Source organism: Mycteria americana, chromosome 1 (genome assembly GCF_035582795.1).
Source record: "Mycteria americana isolate JAX WOST 10 ecotype Jacksonville Zoo and Gardens chromosome 1, USCA_MyAme_1.0, whole genome shotgun sequence".
Classification (NCBI taxonomy): domain Eukaryota; kingdom Metazoa; phylum Chordata; class Aves; order Ciconiiformes; family Ciconiidae; genus Mycteria; species Mycteria americana.
The window spans coordinates 13,647,933-13,665,047 of NC_134365.1; the positions used below are offsets into that span (position 1 = coordinate 13,647,933).

At 38.8% G+C, this 17,115-nt stretch overlaps 1 protein-coding gene across 15 annotated transcripts in view; it reads left to right on the top strand.

The window, feature by feature from the left end:
* Positions 1-17,115, top strand: part of MAGI2 (membrane associated guanylate kinase, WW and PDZ domain containing 2) — a 776,755-nt gene that overhangs the window by 715,483 nt on the left and 44,157 nt on the right. For 9 of the 15 annotated variants that reach the window (XM_075491038.1, XM_075491102.1, XM_075491065.1 and 6 more), the window contains 3 exons: positions 9,654-9,839; positions 12,563-12,752; positions 15,848-16,088. In XM_075491038.1, coding sequence (XP_075347153.1) covers positions 9,654-9,839; positions 12,563-12,752; positions 15,848-16,088 — 617 coding nt within the window. The remainder of the gene's footprint in view (positions 1-9,653; positions 9,840-12,562; positions 12,753-15,847; positions 16,089-17,115) is intronic. The other 6 variants (XM_075491056.1, XM_075491111.1, XM_075491150.1 and 3 more) reach the window with 1 other exon arrangement.

Below are 17,115 nucleotides of genomic sequence, written 5' to 3' on the forward strand. Positions count from 1 at the left end.
ACTCTGAAAGAAACAAAATGGGCAAAATAGGTCAGAAAAGGGAATATCTTGTAGTGCCAGACACTACTAGGAACAGCATAACCTAAGAAGTCGTCTCACTGGGAGCATCCTCAGGGCAAAGTGAAGAAGGGTTCTTTTGATTTAAGAATGTTTATTTTGATAACTCTATTCCCCTCTCTACTTTCTTGTAAAAGGAAGACTTGAGGACTTGGAAGTGTAAGTATCATCATCGCTTTTACTCAAGAAGGCAATTAATTGTTCACTTAAAGTATTTTCCTCTTTCTTGAAATCACACTTCTACACCATGTTTTACAATCCAACAAATTACAACAGCTCTTGCTCAGTGCAGGAGCATGAACCTTGTGTCACTAGGTGCTTGTGCTTCAAGCACTGTTAAAATTGAGGTAGTCATTCAAACAGAGTTGCTACTAGCCTCAGAGCTGCAGGTTCACAGGTTTGCTGCTTTGCAGCTGGCCCAAAGCTCAAGCTGTTACACAAAACCTCACCCTCTGGGTGTTTGCCAGGGGGGTTAAAACTAGCTCTGGCTGTGAAGCTGTGGGACCATCCCATGAAGTCAGAGTAGCAAGGGCTCCAGCTGAGTCTCATACCCCTTTCCCACCCTCTCTGATGAGGTGTGCGCTGTGCTGCTCCCACATAGCCTATTAGGAGTGCTTCACCCTCCCTCCGACCTGGAAAAGAGCCACAAAAGGCTCAGGGGCTCCCAGAATTGAGGGTGTCATTCTCGTTCCAAGAGGCTTAAGGTCTTGGTCACCTTTTCTCTTGACATAGTTTGCAAGGGGTTCATTGTTAATGTTGATTTACAGACCTGCCTTTGCCTTGCAGAAATTTTCAAAATACTAACTGCATTTTTTTTTACCCTTGGTAGAGGCACAGAGTGAGGGCAGACTACAGCCATAATTAGAGAATAGAGTATTTTTTCACATTTTGTGATAGGCAGCACTGTAGTAGCTGTCATTTTGATAAATTACTATTAAGTATTTTGGCGCCAGCCTTTACATCTGGATGTAATTTTGGCTTACTGGTACTTGCTTAAACATCCAATTCTTGTGGCATATTTTTTTTCCTGTGTTCTATAATGGTAGAAATTTTGTCTGCCCTTTGTCAAAGCATTGCTTGGGATGTTCTCTAATCCAGCACAGGGGATTATCTTGCACCAAACTACAGTTCTGATGTGGAGCAGATCAGGAGTGGAAAACGAGTGACGAGGATTGAATGAAGAGATTTCACAGGGCAAAGCAGGGGTGTAGACAAGGTCAGCCATGCTTCAAAATTATATCAGTAAAAGAAGATAAAGTGGATAAATAAAGAGCTGTGTTTGAGTGGTACATCCAGGAGCAAGTCATTTGGGCTAGTGCAGATCTCAGAGGATCTTAGAGTCCTAAGAGATTATAAAAGAGAAAATTCACCTGGCCAGGCTCCTGACCTGTTCCTAATGAAAGGATTAACTTCCACTGCCCCTAAAACATATTATCATGCTTTCCCCCAGACCCCATCCCAACATTAAAGGGTGCTTTGGGTCCCATCCCTTCTCCCGACAGGCCACCTAAATTTGACCTTACTCTGTGCTTTCTTTTGCTATGCAGGCTACACATAGTTTATCAAAATTTTGTCATCTCCAGTGGTATTTCTTTAAAGGACTCAGTGTTGCCTTCCCAGCTGAATGCTTGGAAAGTAACTCTAGTTTTTCACTTTTAGTTTGGGGTGGATCTGGACTGATTTAACCTTGCAGCTCTGTGGAGCTCTTCCCAGGCAACTGCCTTTGCCCCCCAAATTACAAACATCTTTTAGATGCCCTGGTTCAGTGGCAGAGTTAAGTGGCTAAACTGAGCAAACGACAGCCTATTTCTGAAGTCCTGTCCTGAGGAATACCTTCATGCTTCCCCCAATAAAAATACTTGCAGCACATGTGGTTCTGCGAGGAAGAGCTCCTCCTGGGGCTGTCCCCTCCAAGTCCCCAGCATCCTGCAGCAACACGTGAGGCTATGGAGGTACAGCTGTGCCTGGGGTTGCATTGCCTTGCATGACAGTACTGAATGTCACATTACAGCTAAAATACTGAAACTGAATTAATTAATCTACCCATTGCATTACGTTTAGGATAATACTCAATAGTGTGAGTCCTCTGTGCTAAAACTCCACTCTTGTGGAGCTTTTTAGGGTATCAAGATAAGTTCACTGTCTGAATCCCATGGAAAAGCACTTGTAGCCAGATGGAAATGGCCAAAAGGAGATTGCTGGATGAATTTGCCCCAGAGCTTTATGGATTACACTTGTCCCTGCCTACTTCATATCCTCCTGCTGTTTTTACTTCGTGTGTTTGGGATGCAGCTTCCTCTAGGAGAAGAACTTGTGATCCCCTGTAAATCTCTTAACACCCTAATTTCTGTAGAAAGAAACCATGTGTTGTAAACAGATCTTGTTAACTGGCAACTTCCAGTGAAATTGGAAAATTGGCAATATTTCCATGAATTTTACTGTAGCAGGTACTATCAATTAGCACAGTTATAAAGTGTAAACAAACTGAAAATACAGGCATAATTAATAAAAAATTTTTAAAAAATTAAAGGCAGATGACTGTGTATACTTGTTATGATCTTCCTCCTGTTTAGCAAAAGCAGAGTTGTAGATTTAATTTGCCCCTACACTTCATATGGCAATGACTGCTGGATTTTCAAAACATGATAAAACAGAGTCTAATGAAAGAAGTTTCTCTCATTTCTCAAAGCATGCAGTCTTAACTAAAAACCATAAATCCAAGATAAGCCTCTGCTGACTGCAGAAAACAGCATTCTGAAATAAGTCCCATTCAGCCCCAGAGTTTCTTTGAACTCCTTGTAGTTTAGAGATAAAAACCAGCTTATTGATCAATGATAACTGTGGTCTGAGACAGTTATTTGTGCTGCAATTTCACCCATGCTTCTTCCCGGGTAAGCCAGTGCCCGGGGACACAATTTTCTGTGACCATTCTGCAAATTGTAAATAAAACAGAGCTTTGGAAATTAGGATGTCTGTCTACCCATCGTGGAGATCTTTGGAACAGAGCAGTGAACCCACTTGCAGCGCGAGTCCCCTGTGGAAGACACTTGAGACTTGTGGGCAAAGAATCTGGTTTCTCATTTCTACTTGGCTTTGATGTTCAGGTTTGAGCTGTTCTTCTGCCTCTTCAGCTACAAAAACACACTTTCTAAGCTTGTTTAACTGATTGATAGTCTAATTTGGACCTAAAATAAATTGTTACATGATGTAGTTTTTCAAATCTATATATGTAATTAATAATAGTGAAAAAACCTTAAGAAGTGAAAGAGGTTTTTAATATCACTGAAAATACATTGCTGCAGTTTGCAGGCATGAAATACTCAATTGGCTATTTCATATTTTTTGGAGAATAAAGCAAGGAGGATCTTAACCACATCCCTCCCCTCACTAGATGACTTCTGTCCTCCAGCGTGTTCCTGAATAGGTCATTTGGACCTAGTGGTGCTGCTCTTGTGTTTTCAAAGAACAAACTCTGCGAGTTTTCTTAGCACAAACCTGGGAAGGGAATCAAGGTTGTTCTAATGATTCCACAGGGCCCATTTTGCTTTCATGAGAAGCCTGAATTAAAGTACCTAAGTTCCATTAATTTTTTCTTAGATCTTCAGATTTCTAAGGCATGTGCACTCCTTCCCACCTAGCTTCTTATGCCTGTGCTATGCAAGTAAATATGCTCCATATCAGCACACAATGGGATGTTTCAATTCATAGGTTCATTAACCTTATAAACAAAAGGGATTATTGTCTGCAACTATGCAGCATGCCACAGATTTCTATTTTCCAAATGAGTGTCACATAAAATAGCCCATCAATTTCAGGAAAATATTTCATCTTGATTCGAATATTGGCCCTGAAAGAAAGTCCATCATATTCCAGCTTCCCAAGTTTTAGATTATTCAGTAGCAATGAAAATTACAGATGTTTACATTTAATATATTCTCCCAATTAAAATCTGATATGCTGGGGCCTGCTGGTTGAATGAAAACTCTTACACCTTTTGAGAACTGAGGATATAATAAATATTTATGTGATCAGCTGTATAACATTGAAAAGGACAGCTGGCTCAGGAAAGTTCATTTGCTTAGTTTACTATCTATATCAGGTAACATTAGAAAAAATTCCAAGAATTTATCTGCCAGAGGGTTTAATAGATAAAGTAGAGGTTCGATTTTTTTCCCCTTAACTGGTTATTTTTGACATTTTGCTACTATACAGGGGAAAAAACAGGAAAGTTGCTTCCTACAAAATACAGTCTCAACAGTTATGACTAAAAGTACTGAACAGATGTAAAAAGAAATTCATGATGTAAGCCCGAAAAGCATTATTTGTTGGTAACATCTTCTTAGGATCAGCTATTTCCAGCATACGGGTCTCCCAGGTGAGGAGAAATCATTTTTATTTCCAAAAACCAAGAGGCTGATAGAAATACACAGTGTTAGAAGCAGTATCTGTATGCAGCAACTGCTCTGGCTTTGTGTGCAGCTGACCCAAGCATATGGGCCCTCAGGTGTAAAGCCACAGAATTTACTCTTTCTTTTCTATGACAAGAAGGTGTGGGGAGGATGTTAATTTGGATCATGGAGAGTAAAAGTGGGTGATTTTATCGAATAAAAACATTAATATAGAGAAAACTTGAATTTGTAGTTTTCAGTAAGTTACTGAAAGCAGACTCTACCTACTTTCTAAATGCAAAAATGTCTTTTAAATCATTTTGTCTCTTAATTTTTTAATTTAAGTTCTCTTTTGATAATGAGCTTAGAGCTGATCATTGCACAATTAACTACCTTCTGGGAAAGCATCAGCTGCTAGGTGCAAGCGCTGGGTCAGTTTGTGTTCCTGACACAAATGTTGTAAATCTCTCAGGGAGATTTAGGGGGAGAGGTTGATGGCTTCAAATATCTTAGAAGCTTTGGTGCTCTCAGGATTCAAATCTCCCTGAAGTCACAAATTTTTCATAAAACACACTGCAGAAAAATTAGGTCCCATCATAAGATCCATTGTTAGGAAATGCTTCTGCAGCATTGCTGTTCACAGCTAGGTTTTTTTGGATCTAGGATTATGACTTCTGCCTTGGAAGGATTTTTTTTCTTAAGGTAGATATCCATATATAGCACTCTTAAGTATCACATTTTGGATGACTTGATAGTATTAGAGAAAAAAAATCTATATATCTGTTTCGAAGGACTGTATGTTTCATATACATATAAACTGTATCTCACTAATTTTCCATATTTTCAACAGTTAAAAAAATCTGTATAAATCCTTGTTTACCATAATATTTTTCCCTTGCAGTCTCATCCATTGCGTAGTCTGAGAGAACTAAGAAATGAATTGTCCTGCAAAGGGGCAGCTTGTTTTCTGTGCTCACTCTTAGTGTGAATAACAGGATTCCTGAAAAAAAACCCACAAATCCAAGCATTTCTGTATAGCCTGCTAATATTAAATGCTGCTCAGGTAACTCTGTGTTTTGAAATAAGTGGATCAAATTCTCTGCAGAGTCTAATCCAGGCACGTGCTGCCACTGTTCAAAATGTACATATGTTTGGAGAACAGCTTGTGGTGCATTCTTAAAAGAGGTGTGAATAGATTAGTAAAAATTTTTAGGGGCGAGCGGAATCATTGATCACCAGTCAAGTGATCTGGGACTTCCTTTAAAAGGTTCCATTTTTAAATGCTCTGCTTAGATAAGAATAAAACACTGAAGATGCAATTTAAGAAAAAATATGATTATAACAAAGCCATAATTAAATGCCAAACATGGGAGGTTTTTTCCTGAGAAGAGATCTGTGATGCTGGGAGAGATCGAAGAGCTGTGGAGCTCCGCGCTGTCCCTGGCTGTGACCAGTGGCAGAGAGGACAGCCCCTACAACAGACAGAAACCTTCCCCAGGCATCTCCTCAGCTTCCACAACCACAACTTTCTGATTTAATCAGCAGTAGATCCACCCCTGTGAATTTGTCTAATCCCTTTGTGAATCCTTTCATTCTTCTGGCCCTCCAGAAGGTTGCCCTGCCTTCTCCAAGCTGCAGATAGCGAGTTCATGGACTGCTTTGAACAGAGGCTGTTCTCTGCTTCTGACTGCCGCGCTGCCTTTCTCTGAATCTTTGCTAGCTCAGTGCTATGATTTTTGAGTAGGGATACTGGAGCTATCAGCAATACTCAGACTTCAGGTGCACAAGCAATAGTTTGTTTCACTAGCTATTCACTAGTCACTAGCAATAGTTTGTTTCATTTGCTATTCTTTTTCTAAATCTTAAAATTCTATTTACTGTTTTACTAAGTTTATGTTTTTAGAGAAGTAGGCACACTTATTTCAAAATCTCCTAAGTGGTAATAATTAACTTAGGGTCCATCCCTGCTTAAGCTTAGGCAGGGTTATTTTTTTCCCATATGCATCATCTTGCGTTTCTTTCCTTGAGATCTTGTCTGCCACTTCACTCAGCCCACTCCGTATTGACAGTTTTACAGCTCTTCCACGCCTGTTTTAGATGTGACCATTCTGAACTATAAAAATTCTCCATTATGAAAATTCACAGTTCATTTCTACCTTTGTTCCTTAGCTTTTATCTAATTAATCTCCTATGAGAGTATCCCCTTATCCCTTCACAGTAAGTATTTCAGCACCAAAGGCTCTTAAAAATTATAAGTTTTCTAACATATTCTAATATGTTCATATTTTCATGAAGAACCTGCATATCAGATAACCTGCATCCCTTAGAAGCACTCATGCTCGTAAATAAATCCTTAAATAAATCCTCCCCTCCCGAGGCAGCAGCAGGTACCGTGGTAGCCAGGATATTGTGGCTTAGGAGGAGACTCAGGCAGAGCTCCACTGGGGAGAGCAAGCAGAGACCAGAAACTCCTCAGGATATTACTGGGAGAGAAGGAGCCAGGAGATAAACTTCTCCTCATATGATCTAGAAATGCACAGAAACCAGCTTCTGCTGAATGGCTGTGAATTTCATTAGCAATTCACTGGATTTGGCCATAAACCCCTGATATAGCATATCAGTGGTCTCCTTTGCAGACTCTGATAGAGATTCAGGTTCCTTCTGCAAAAGCTTTCCACACCCCACTCTGCAGCAAGACAACACATTGCACCAGGACAACCTCCGAAGAGGAGCATTAAATCCTCAAAAACCACAGTGCAGTAGAAAAGGTACCTTGACAGACACAAGCTTTGCTCTGAAGGTCACCTACTGTTGAGCCTTTCATAGCACGACAGGACGAAGGGAGTGCAGTGATACCAAAACATTTAGAGTAGGTACCGTTATCGGGAAGGTAAAGGCCATTAGGCTTAAGAGGAAGAAAAAAGGAATACAAAGTTCCTCTTCTTTCTCTCTCCCTTCCCTTTTCTCAGGATTTGGAGCAGAATCGGACTCTCATGGCTCTCCCACCTCCAGCTTTGATTTTAGCAGACATCTCAAACATGCAGACATCTGCTTTAGTCATTTGTCAGGTGCAAGAAGTCCAACAAAAATTGTTCTGGCAAATTAATAGGATTTCCCACCCACCCCCACCCACCCCCCTCACTACTGAAATGATGTCTCTACTTAGTTATTTAGGCTAGCAAAAACATCTTCTTCAGGGTTAGAAATGGCAAGCATGGGAATTTTAACTATGGCATCTCAGCCATAATCCTGCCTCTTCTTGCTTCCTACTAAATTTCTTGATCTTTCATATAAGGCATTCTCATTTTCAGATCTCCACTGATGTGTAGTACAGGCTTGGTATTTCAGACAGATCTTGTATTACATATACCAGAAACAGTCACGTTTTAATCTTAGCTTAAATGATTCTTGGTGGTGTTTTAAGAATTAATTTGATGTGAAAGGCTCTGTGTGAGTGTAACCTATTTCAGTGTCAAATTACTCTTTCACTTGTTTACTTACTGATATGCATGCGTGGCAGTTATACATCTATACAGAGGGCAAAATAAATGCATGTTTTGTACAAAGTGTAGCTATTCATATTTAGTATATTTTAAAACATAGAAACGTTTAGACATTGTGACATAAATTAGGTGCTTATTTCCTAAGCTGCAAGACATTTCTGAAGTACACTAGTTGTGTCCGTATTACTAAAGCCATACTTTGATTTATATTCTTGCCTGAACTATAGTGGTAAAGAAGCATGCAGTTTGATTATGGCTTGCATTCAGACTACTCACTTATATTTTTAGTTCTCAGAAAATTAATTTTTAACACTGTAAACAACACTTGCGTCTATACTAGAAACAAAAGTCACTTTGAGGTATGTGTATTGTGACTTTGCATGAGATGTGCAATCTGTGTTTGTCACCATCACCTTCAGGGAGTGTTTATCAGAGGGCTGAGAAATTTGTTCTGCAGTGATGGAGTATTCTGAACACATCTCCTATTAGAGCTTTGTTTTATATAAGCATTGATAGCCTAGATATTTCCCAAAAAAAGGTTTGATTAATCTTTTCTTTCACCTTTTCCACGTTCTCTTTAGATATTAGAATTTTAAGGATATATTATTCTAAGAAAAAGAAACACAACTGTTTTTAAACACCAGTTGCAGGTGGAGAGTGAGGCTGAGCAGCTTTGTGCTAAGTTTGCCAAGACTGAAGTGTGGGATTGGTGAGGGATACTCACACACCATTAGGATATTAATAGAATATGTAGTCAAATTTAATTGTGATAAGCTTATTTATGAGTAGTAGAGAGAAAGAAAAATAGCATGCTCTTTGGGGAGCCTAGATTGAGAGAAGAGTTAGCTATAGTATATGCATTTAGTTAAAAACCGGAGGAGAATAGGGAAGAAACACTGGGAGAAAGATCAAGAGTAATATTCAGAAAATTCAGTGGAAAATGACAGAAAAGACAGAACAGGAGAATGGATGGAGTACACAAAAAGGTGGAGAACCACAGAGAAGAGCGAAAGGAGAAGCAAAGTTGATCTGTAATGCTTTGAGAATGTGTGTGTGGGGGGCGTCTATTTGATGTAGTAAATGTGTCTATGCACTCATAATTAACTGTAAATTCATGCTGGCATGTATCTAATTAGAAAGCTGCACATCTCAATAAATCTTCAGTATGATTTCTATTTATCAATTAACATATCTGAATGGAGGAGGAGGACAATTTAGTGAACCCTGAGCATTTTCAGTAATAACATCTATTTGTATATAAAATAAATCGTATTTGTAATGCCTCTATGGCAACATACAAATAAAGAAATTCTGTAAACTAGGAGGAGGTGGGAGGCAATTTATGACTACTACTTATTGTGCAAATTTATCCCCTTCACTGTTTTAATGCCTTATTGTTCTCCTGATCTGTTTATTGTCTTGTTACGTGCCAGGTTTGCAAACTAGCTGAACCATAAACTGATTTTGGACTTCATATGTATATCCCACGTATATATATGCATATCTGGATTCTGAATTTTTAGTGAAATTTATACTGTGTAAATGTACCTGACAATGTATAAGAATTTATATTCTTATATGTTTATACACAAGCTGATTTTTAATTTATATAGAACTTTCTTCCAAATGAACTCACTTTCCTTTGCTTGTGAACATCACCACTTGTTGCAGCATATGTTAACTGTGACTATTGTTCCTTGTCTAGCTGTACCCCATAAAATAGGGCGGATAATTGATGGAAGTCCTGCGGATCGCTGTGCAAAACTTAAAGTTGGAGACCGGATCTTAGCTGTGAATGGCCAGTCTATTATTAACATGCCTCATGCAGATATTGTGAAGCTAATTAAAGATGCAGGTCTCAGTGTAACTCTTCGCATCATTCCTCAGGAGGGTAAGTCAATGGCCCTTAAAAACTTGAAGAAAATTTTAAGTAGCCTCCAATTAGCTTGAATTATGTCACCGCTTGAAAGATCTTTTGTTTCGCTTTCTCAGCTGTAACATACAGCACACCAAATTACAGCCTTAGAACCAGCTCAAATAATATCTGAATTCTTGAAAAGGTTTCTAGTTATGGAAAGGGTATTTAAAGCAAACCTGGAGAAACCTGAGAGAGATCTGAGTACCGGAGAGTCAGTGTTAATATCTTTTGGAAGAATTGTCTTCCACATGGAAAAGCACCCTACAAGAGAGCCAGGTTTTGAGTTCATTCCCTTATATCCTGCTATAAACCAAACCAAAGTTTGGCAAAGTGACTCACAAGAGACTGCAATGGCTGTCTCCAGGCATGTTCAGCTACCAGCTACCTGTGACAAAAAGTGATGTGAAGGAAGAGTTCAGATTTGATAGTTTCCTCCATGTATATCCATATAAAGACAGGAAAGAACTGAACCCTAAATTATCCCATTTGTTAGGTGAGGGTAACGGGACAGACTCATTATTCTGGTCATTACTCCACAGCTAATCAGTGAAGATCTTTTGATGTTGGTTTCATGGGTTTTGGGGCTGATTTCAGGGCCTTTTTTAATTTAGCGATGTGCTGTACTGGTGTAAGAATTGTATTAATGAGACTGTGGCTTTATATCTCAGCAACAAATACCATTAGAGCTAGGAATGTCACACAGCAAGTAACGTAATTACTTAATGATCCATGCTCCAGTTAGATGACCTTCACCTTCTGCTGCTGCATCCAGCAATGGGACAAGGAAATAGTCTGACACTGGCTGTGGACTACAACTGGGGGAACTCACCTGCTTCGTTAAATGAATTCAGTGAAGGGAAAAACACAAACATACACAGGTTCAGAATCCACACCAAAGAGCTGTTGTATAATCACTGGAGGTCAGTTTTGCAAGCATCTACAAACAAGTGTGATGCTGCATGCAGTCCATGCAGCTTATTTAGGCCTCCCTGGTACCCAGATTAATTCATATTAGCAAGTTGCTAACAGTTCAGTGTTAGAGATAGATACCTTAAATTAGAAAGAAAGCAGAAGTGCATCTGAGATGCAGTGCTACAAGGTGTTCTCGGGTGCTAGTGGTGAGAAATTATTTGTGCCCAAGGCATGGCTTCCCTGTGTGACTGTGTTACACTGGACACCTCATTTGCCTTCTGATATTAGCTTCCCAGCTTATAAAATTAGGAAAAAATCTAATACCTCTATAATGTACTTTCAGGTGAAAAATACCATATAAATGCAAAGCAGTTTTAGAAGCAGCTCATGATTTGACTAGTTCATCCATAGTTATGAGAGTAATGGAGAAATGAGGGACTACATTCCCAATCTTCATCTCTGAAACTTTGCAATACAAAAGAGGCTCAGAGATGCAAAATGGGCAATTAAAGCCTTAAGCACAGTAATTACACAGACAAGTATTGCTTATGCCTGCATGAGGAGTGTTTTAAGTGCAAACAGACAAGCTTTTTTGACCATTAAGCTTAAATTGAAAAGATTTTTAATAAAGTAGCCAAAATTTTTAAAATAATTATGAGCATTAATTAAATTAGAGAGCCATTAGAAATGTGCAGTCATAGGGGACAAACTCACATGTTAAAAAACAAAAAATAAAATAATTCAAAATTCAAACTAGATTCAAATATAAAACTAGGCAAGATCTGGATGGTGCATAGCTATTGCTGTTAGGGATGCTCAGCCATATGCATGTCCATTCTGGATACTTTGCAACATGCCACACTGGCCTCACTCATTCTGTTGCAAGCAGGAATAAAAAAATATAATGTGTACTTTTGCTGTTGATGATGCATGAGCACTTACTTCTGCAGAGCTCTGTCCTCTTGTGCGTGCAGTCTCTCTCATTTACGCTTCTTAATAGGTAAATGATGAGCAACATAACTGCCAGTGTGTCAGGAGAAATGTATTTGTTATGAGCTCAGCGCCAAATGTGTCTTCCCCAAAGTGCAGCAGGAAGCCTGAAGGAAGACTGGCATCCCTTATTTGTAACAAGACCACAAGGCCACATTTCCTACCCCGGCCTCTCTGTCTTTTTGAATTTTATGTTGTTTGGAAAGACGGATTCTGGTTTTCTGCAGTGTTCGTATGTGAAACCCTGGTCATTTGGCACAATAGAGTGAAATAAAACATCGGTATAGCTGGTTAGTCAGAATTTATTGAGATGATTGATTTTACTGTTCACAGTCCCCAAAGATTTAAAAAAGACAGGAAACTCTTGTTGAGCTCAAAGGCAGCAGGAGCTAACACAAGCACATCGGTGTTTTAGCTTTTGTGACGACAGTCTGTCATCCCATAACAGTGGTGAAAGCAATAAAATCGTTCATTCTCTCAAAATGAAAAGTTTTCAAATATCAGTACTTCTAGGCTTTAAAAGAAAACATGAAACACACAAGCCATTTGCCTTGTTCAACTGGGTTTTAAATAACGGAGGTGTCAACCAGAATTATAGAATTGACTAAGATTTCAGATCCCACAGACTATCAAAAGGGCCCCATTAGGTTTAGATGTCTTAAAACCTAATTATAACCCAAGAAAGTAAAAGCGACAAAGCATAAATTTTCAGAGGTAACGTGTGACCAAAAATGATTATTGCCTACCTTTGCCCTTTATTAAATGCCGCGCTGTGACAGGTTTTTAATCTCCAGCTTCCCATTACTCAGAGCTGAACAGCCCAGCCTCGGCCCCCAGCTCAGAGAAGCAGAGCCCCATGGCCCAGCAGCACAGCCCCATGGCCCAGCAGAGTCCCCTGGCACAGCAGAGCCCCGTCGCCCAGCACAGCCCCGTCGCCCAGCCACCGCCTCCGCAGCCCCTCCAGCTGCAGGGACACGAAAACAGGTAAGAGTGGCTCCTCCAGCCTCTGCCTCCGGTGAGGACCACGGGACACCCTTGTGCTGGGTCTTCATGCTGTTTCTAGCAGTTGTGAGCTATTGCGTGCGGGGCTCTGACAAGCCACGGTCCCGTGATTGTGCTCACAGAGCATGAATTGTGCATGCCAGGATGATCTGTAAGTCTTGTTCAGGTACGAAACACGTTACTATGAACAAGGGTCTAGCCAACCTTCCTCAAACGTCCATCAGGATCGTATGTTTGCCAAGGAACTAAACACTGAAGTCTTTCTTGCTAATAATTTCATTGCTAACATACTACTTCCTTATATCACTACAACTTACAAAATACGAGTATGTCAGTATCCAATCGTGAGGTGGCCTTTTTTTCATTATCTTACATGTCGTCTTTTTTTTTTTTTGTCTATTAGAGTTCTGGAGTCAGGAAGATATAACAGGTTTTATCTATGCTGTATCATTTTCCAGCCAATTGCTCATGTGTAATTTATGCATATGCATTGACAAATTTATCTGTGATGGAAATTAAATGGTAGGGGGATAGAAAATTTGTGACCAGCTGTATTAAAAGCTGTATATATAAAAAGCACTCTCAGGCTGTGGGATGATACAACTTTCTGTGATCTCCACTCAACACTACTTAGACTTTGGATTAATTTTTGGCATGTTAAATGAGGCTGATTACACTGACTGTCTTCATGCTAATCTTCAGTAACCAATATACCTTATCAAGACCCTCTTCCCTAAATAGTAGATGCTGGTTACAGGTTTGTAACTTTTTGCTTCTGGAGATACTTGAGTTCAGTTGTGATTTAGACACTATGCCCTCTAATTCTCCTTGCTTAACAGATGTAGCACTTATACTTGCCCGAAATAATTTTCTCTCAATTAGTCACACTTGGCAAATTTCTTTGCCTTATATTTCATTCAGTACTACTTCCAAAAGTGATCACCTCCTAGAAGACATATGTTTCTGACAAAATCCAATGCAAAGCTTTCACAAAAGTTTCTCTGCACAGTTGTAAGTCAGTATTAAATGTCTGTTGAATTGGGAATTTTCAGCGGGGAGCAGTAAACTATATTAGTTAAAGTTTCCAAAAGAAATTCTGTAATAGTTTTACTGAAAAGCGTAAGCTATAATTGGTCATGCCACCATTTACATATTCAGCAAAAATTACAGTGCCTCCAACTGTAAATAAAAGCATCATCTTCTGGGGTACAGCTGTGGTCGTATATTGGAAATGTGCCTAAGGATGACTCTTATTCCAGAAAAAGGTCCATTATTGCTAGTTCATATAGTATCTTTTTTCACTAGATGTTGTAAGTCAGATTACAGCTTGTTTATATAGCCATGTACATTGTTTCTGTATCAAAATCAAAATACTATAAGATATTTAAAACTCTTAGGAATAGTAACTACTATTTTTACTTCCAATATTAATAAGGCTCAGTATCACAGTCAGCCTGTTTGTTGTCTACCTTCTTTTTACAGGATCACGATACTGAGTAAAGAAAGTAAGAGGATTGCATATATACATGCAGGTCTTATTATAGATGCCATGCACAGGTTTTAAAAGAACATGTGGCAGCAGGCTATTTTCATCTTCTCAGAAAAGTCAAAGGGAAATAGTTCTGATATTTGTGTGTCTGGTTAGACATTCAGCTAATTAAAACCAGTGTGTAGGAAGATTTGCCATAATGTTACTGTAACTGTACTAATAAAGTAATGAATTTTTGAAACATATCTGAAGCATTTTGAAATGTTTAGATTATTTAGATTATCTTTTAATACATAAATTAACATGATTAAAAGCAATGCTCTCATTTTTTCAGAATGTAATTTTTTTTAATCAAGAAGTACATTTCAAAATCCCTTTCACAGTCTATATGTGTCCATGTATCTGCACGTGTACATGTACATACATGGTCAGTTGGTCGACTGAAAACTTCCAGACCATTATTAAAGAAGAGTTTGAAAGGTATATTTCCTGTACAGGGAACAAATAGTTCCTTCAGCACCTAGGGGAGAGTGTAAAGACATCCACTGTGTGAAATTTTTTTGTTAAATCTAACTCAAACCACTCTTACAGAATTACCTTGCTAAAAAGGTTTGGGACTTCCTTTGTGTGCATTCAGCACGTTACATGGCTGAGGTACGGAGGTTTGCAGTGAGAAATCCTCCTTACTTCCCCCTGGAGTCTGAAGTGCCATTATGCACTGATTTCCATGTCGTAAGGGAGCCACTCATTCCCATCTGAGTAAATTAATTAACTAGTCGCTGTACTACAGAAAGTCACATTTTCTTTGAAAGGTTAGGACTCATCTTCCTGTAAGCAGTTACCAATTAAAGCAACATTTTACTTGTTATTAATTCCTCATTAACCAAATTTGTCTTCCTTTCATCCTGTGTTACTTCTGTGCATAACTACTGGTATGACCTGCTATGGGCTTGTAGCCAGAGAGTATTATAGGGAGTGTGTAATAATAATAATAATAATAATAATAATAATACACACTATATTAACAGATGTTATATCAAAGAATACCTTTCATTAAAAAGATAGCAGCTAGTGCAAAGAATGCATCCTTTTTTAACCTTGAGAAGCTCACAAGAATAATAGTGTATGTAAATGAAACCAAGGGGCTATAAATGTCTGCACTGATGTTTCATTTACTCTATAGAAATCTTAATGTGGGAAAAAAGCGCTATAAACTCAGTGCATTATTTTGTAGTGAGTATTGTGGGTGTTTTCACGTGCAGTTTCATCTTCCAAGTAGCCAAGATAAGTGGGAATCAAGATGCTTTTTCTGTTCCTGTCTCTTTGAGCCTAATCCTGATCTCACTGATACGAGCTGGAAAATTGCACAGTATGACCTGAGGAAAAATTGCTTAGGTCCACGTTTCAAAAGCGCTCGCTGTTTTTGGATGCCTTGACTATTTACCCTCAAAAGTTTTGCTTCTCTATGAAAATTTGTTTTATGCAATTTTGCAGTCAGGCAGTTTGCTTTCACTCCTCAATATTGCATGTAATGCATATTCTTAATGTTTTGCCACTTTCTGAAACTAAGTCATTTTGCCTTTCTCAGTTATAGGTCAGAAGTAAAAGCCAGACAGGATGTGAAACCTGACATCCGGCAACCTCCATTTACAGACTACAGGCAGTCCTCAACGGACTACCGACAGCCTCCGCTGGACTACAGGCATCCTCCGGTGATGGATTACCAGCAGCCACCACCCCTCGACTACAGGCAGCCACCCTTGATAGATTACAGGCAGCATTCGCCCGACACCAGGCAGTACCCTCTGTCAGAGTACAGGCAGCCCCAGGTACAAATGGAAATACTTACAGCACTCCTAAACAGAAAGCATTAGGTCTGCAGGGAGAGATCATGTATACTGGTAAAAAAGGTGACATTATAGAAGAAAAAGGCACCTTTACTGTTTTCACTCTGAGTTACTGTTTCTCTGTGGAGGAAATTATTTCAAAATCATTGATATTAATGAAGAACTATGTGATCTGTCAAATAATACTACATTTATAATTGTGTGACTGTAATGTTAAATAAATGCTGTTTTTAAGGTACTGGAGAGTTAAAATAAAAGTTCTAGAATAAGCTGCCTTTGCATCAGCAGAGGAATTTTTTTATTCCTAGGAACATAATACAGTCATCAGGCAGTTGATGTACTTAGGTCAGACTGCATTTCTACAGCATTGTTGAAAATTAAGATTTTATCTAATCTGAATAAATAAACAAATAAATGTGAATCCTGACTGATAAATTACATTTCTGTTAGTAATAGTCTGGATGAGGAGAAACTAGCTTGTGTAACTAGTTTCTTTGACATCAAGCATGATCTTACAAATTCAAAGAAATAAACCTTAGATGAAGAGTTGGACAAGACTCTGCTGATGACAAATATTTACTGACAGCTGTGAAGGTTTGAGGTTTTAGCCCAAAGTTCAGACTTTTAAAAAAATCTTCCTTTCTCCTTACATAAAGGCAGAAAAAAACAGAAGTCAGAAAAATATTAAATAAGAGAATGTAAACTTCTGGACACTATACGCTGGAATGATATATAGATGGTTTGTATATCCTTATTTTCAAAGCCAGACACATAAACCATATCAGTGAAAACATCCAAATTCTTAATGGGATCCAAAAAACCCTCTGAAAATTTTATGCATTTCAGTATCTAAATAGCAAATCCCTATCCCCATGCGCATACCCTATAAGATGCTTCTTAGCATCTAGATAGATGCTTAGACTGCCTGTTTCTCACCATCTCCAGTTTAATCACTGGTCTGCACAACTCAAACTTGCTCTCATTTTCCTCCTGCTCCCATGGCTCTTGC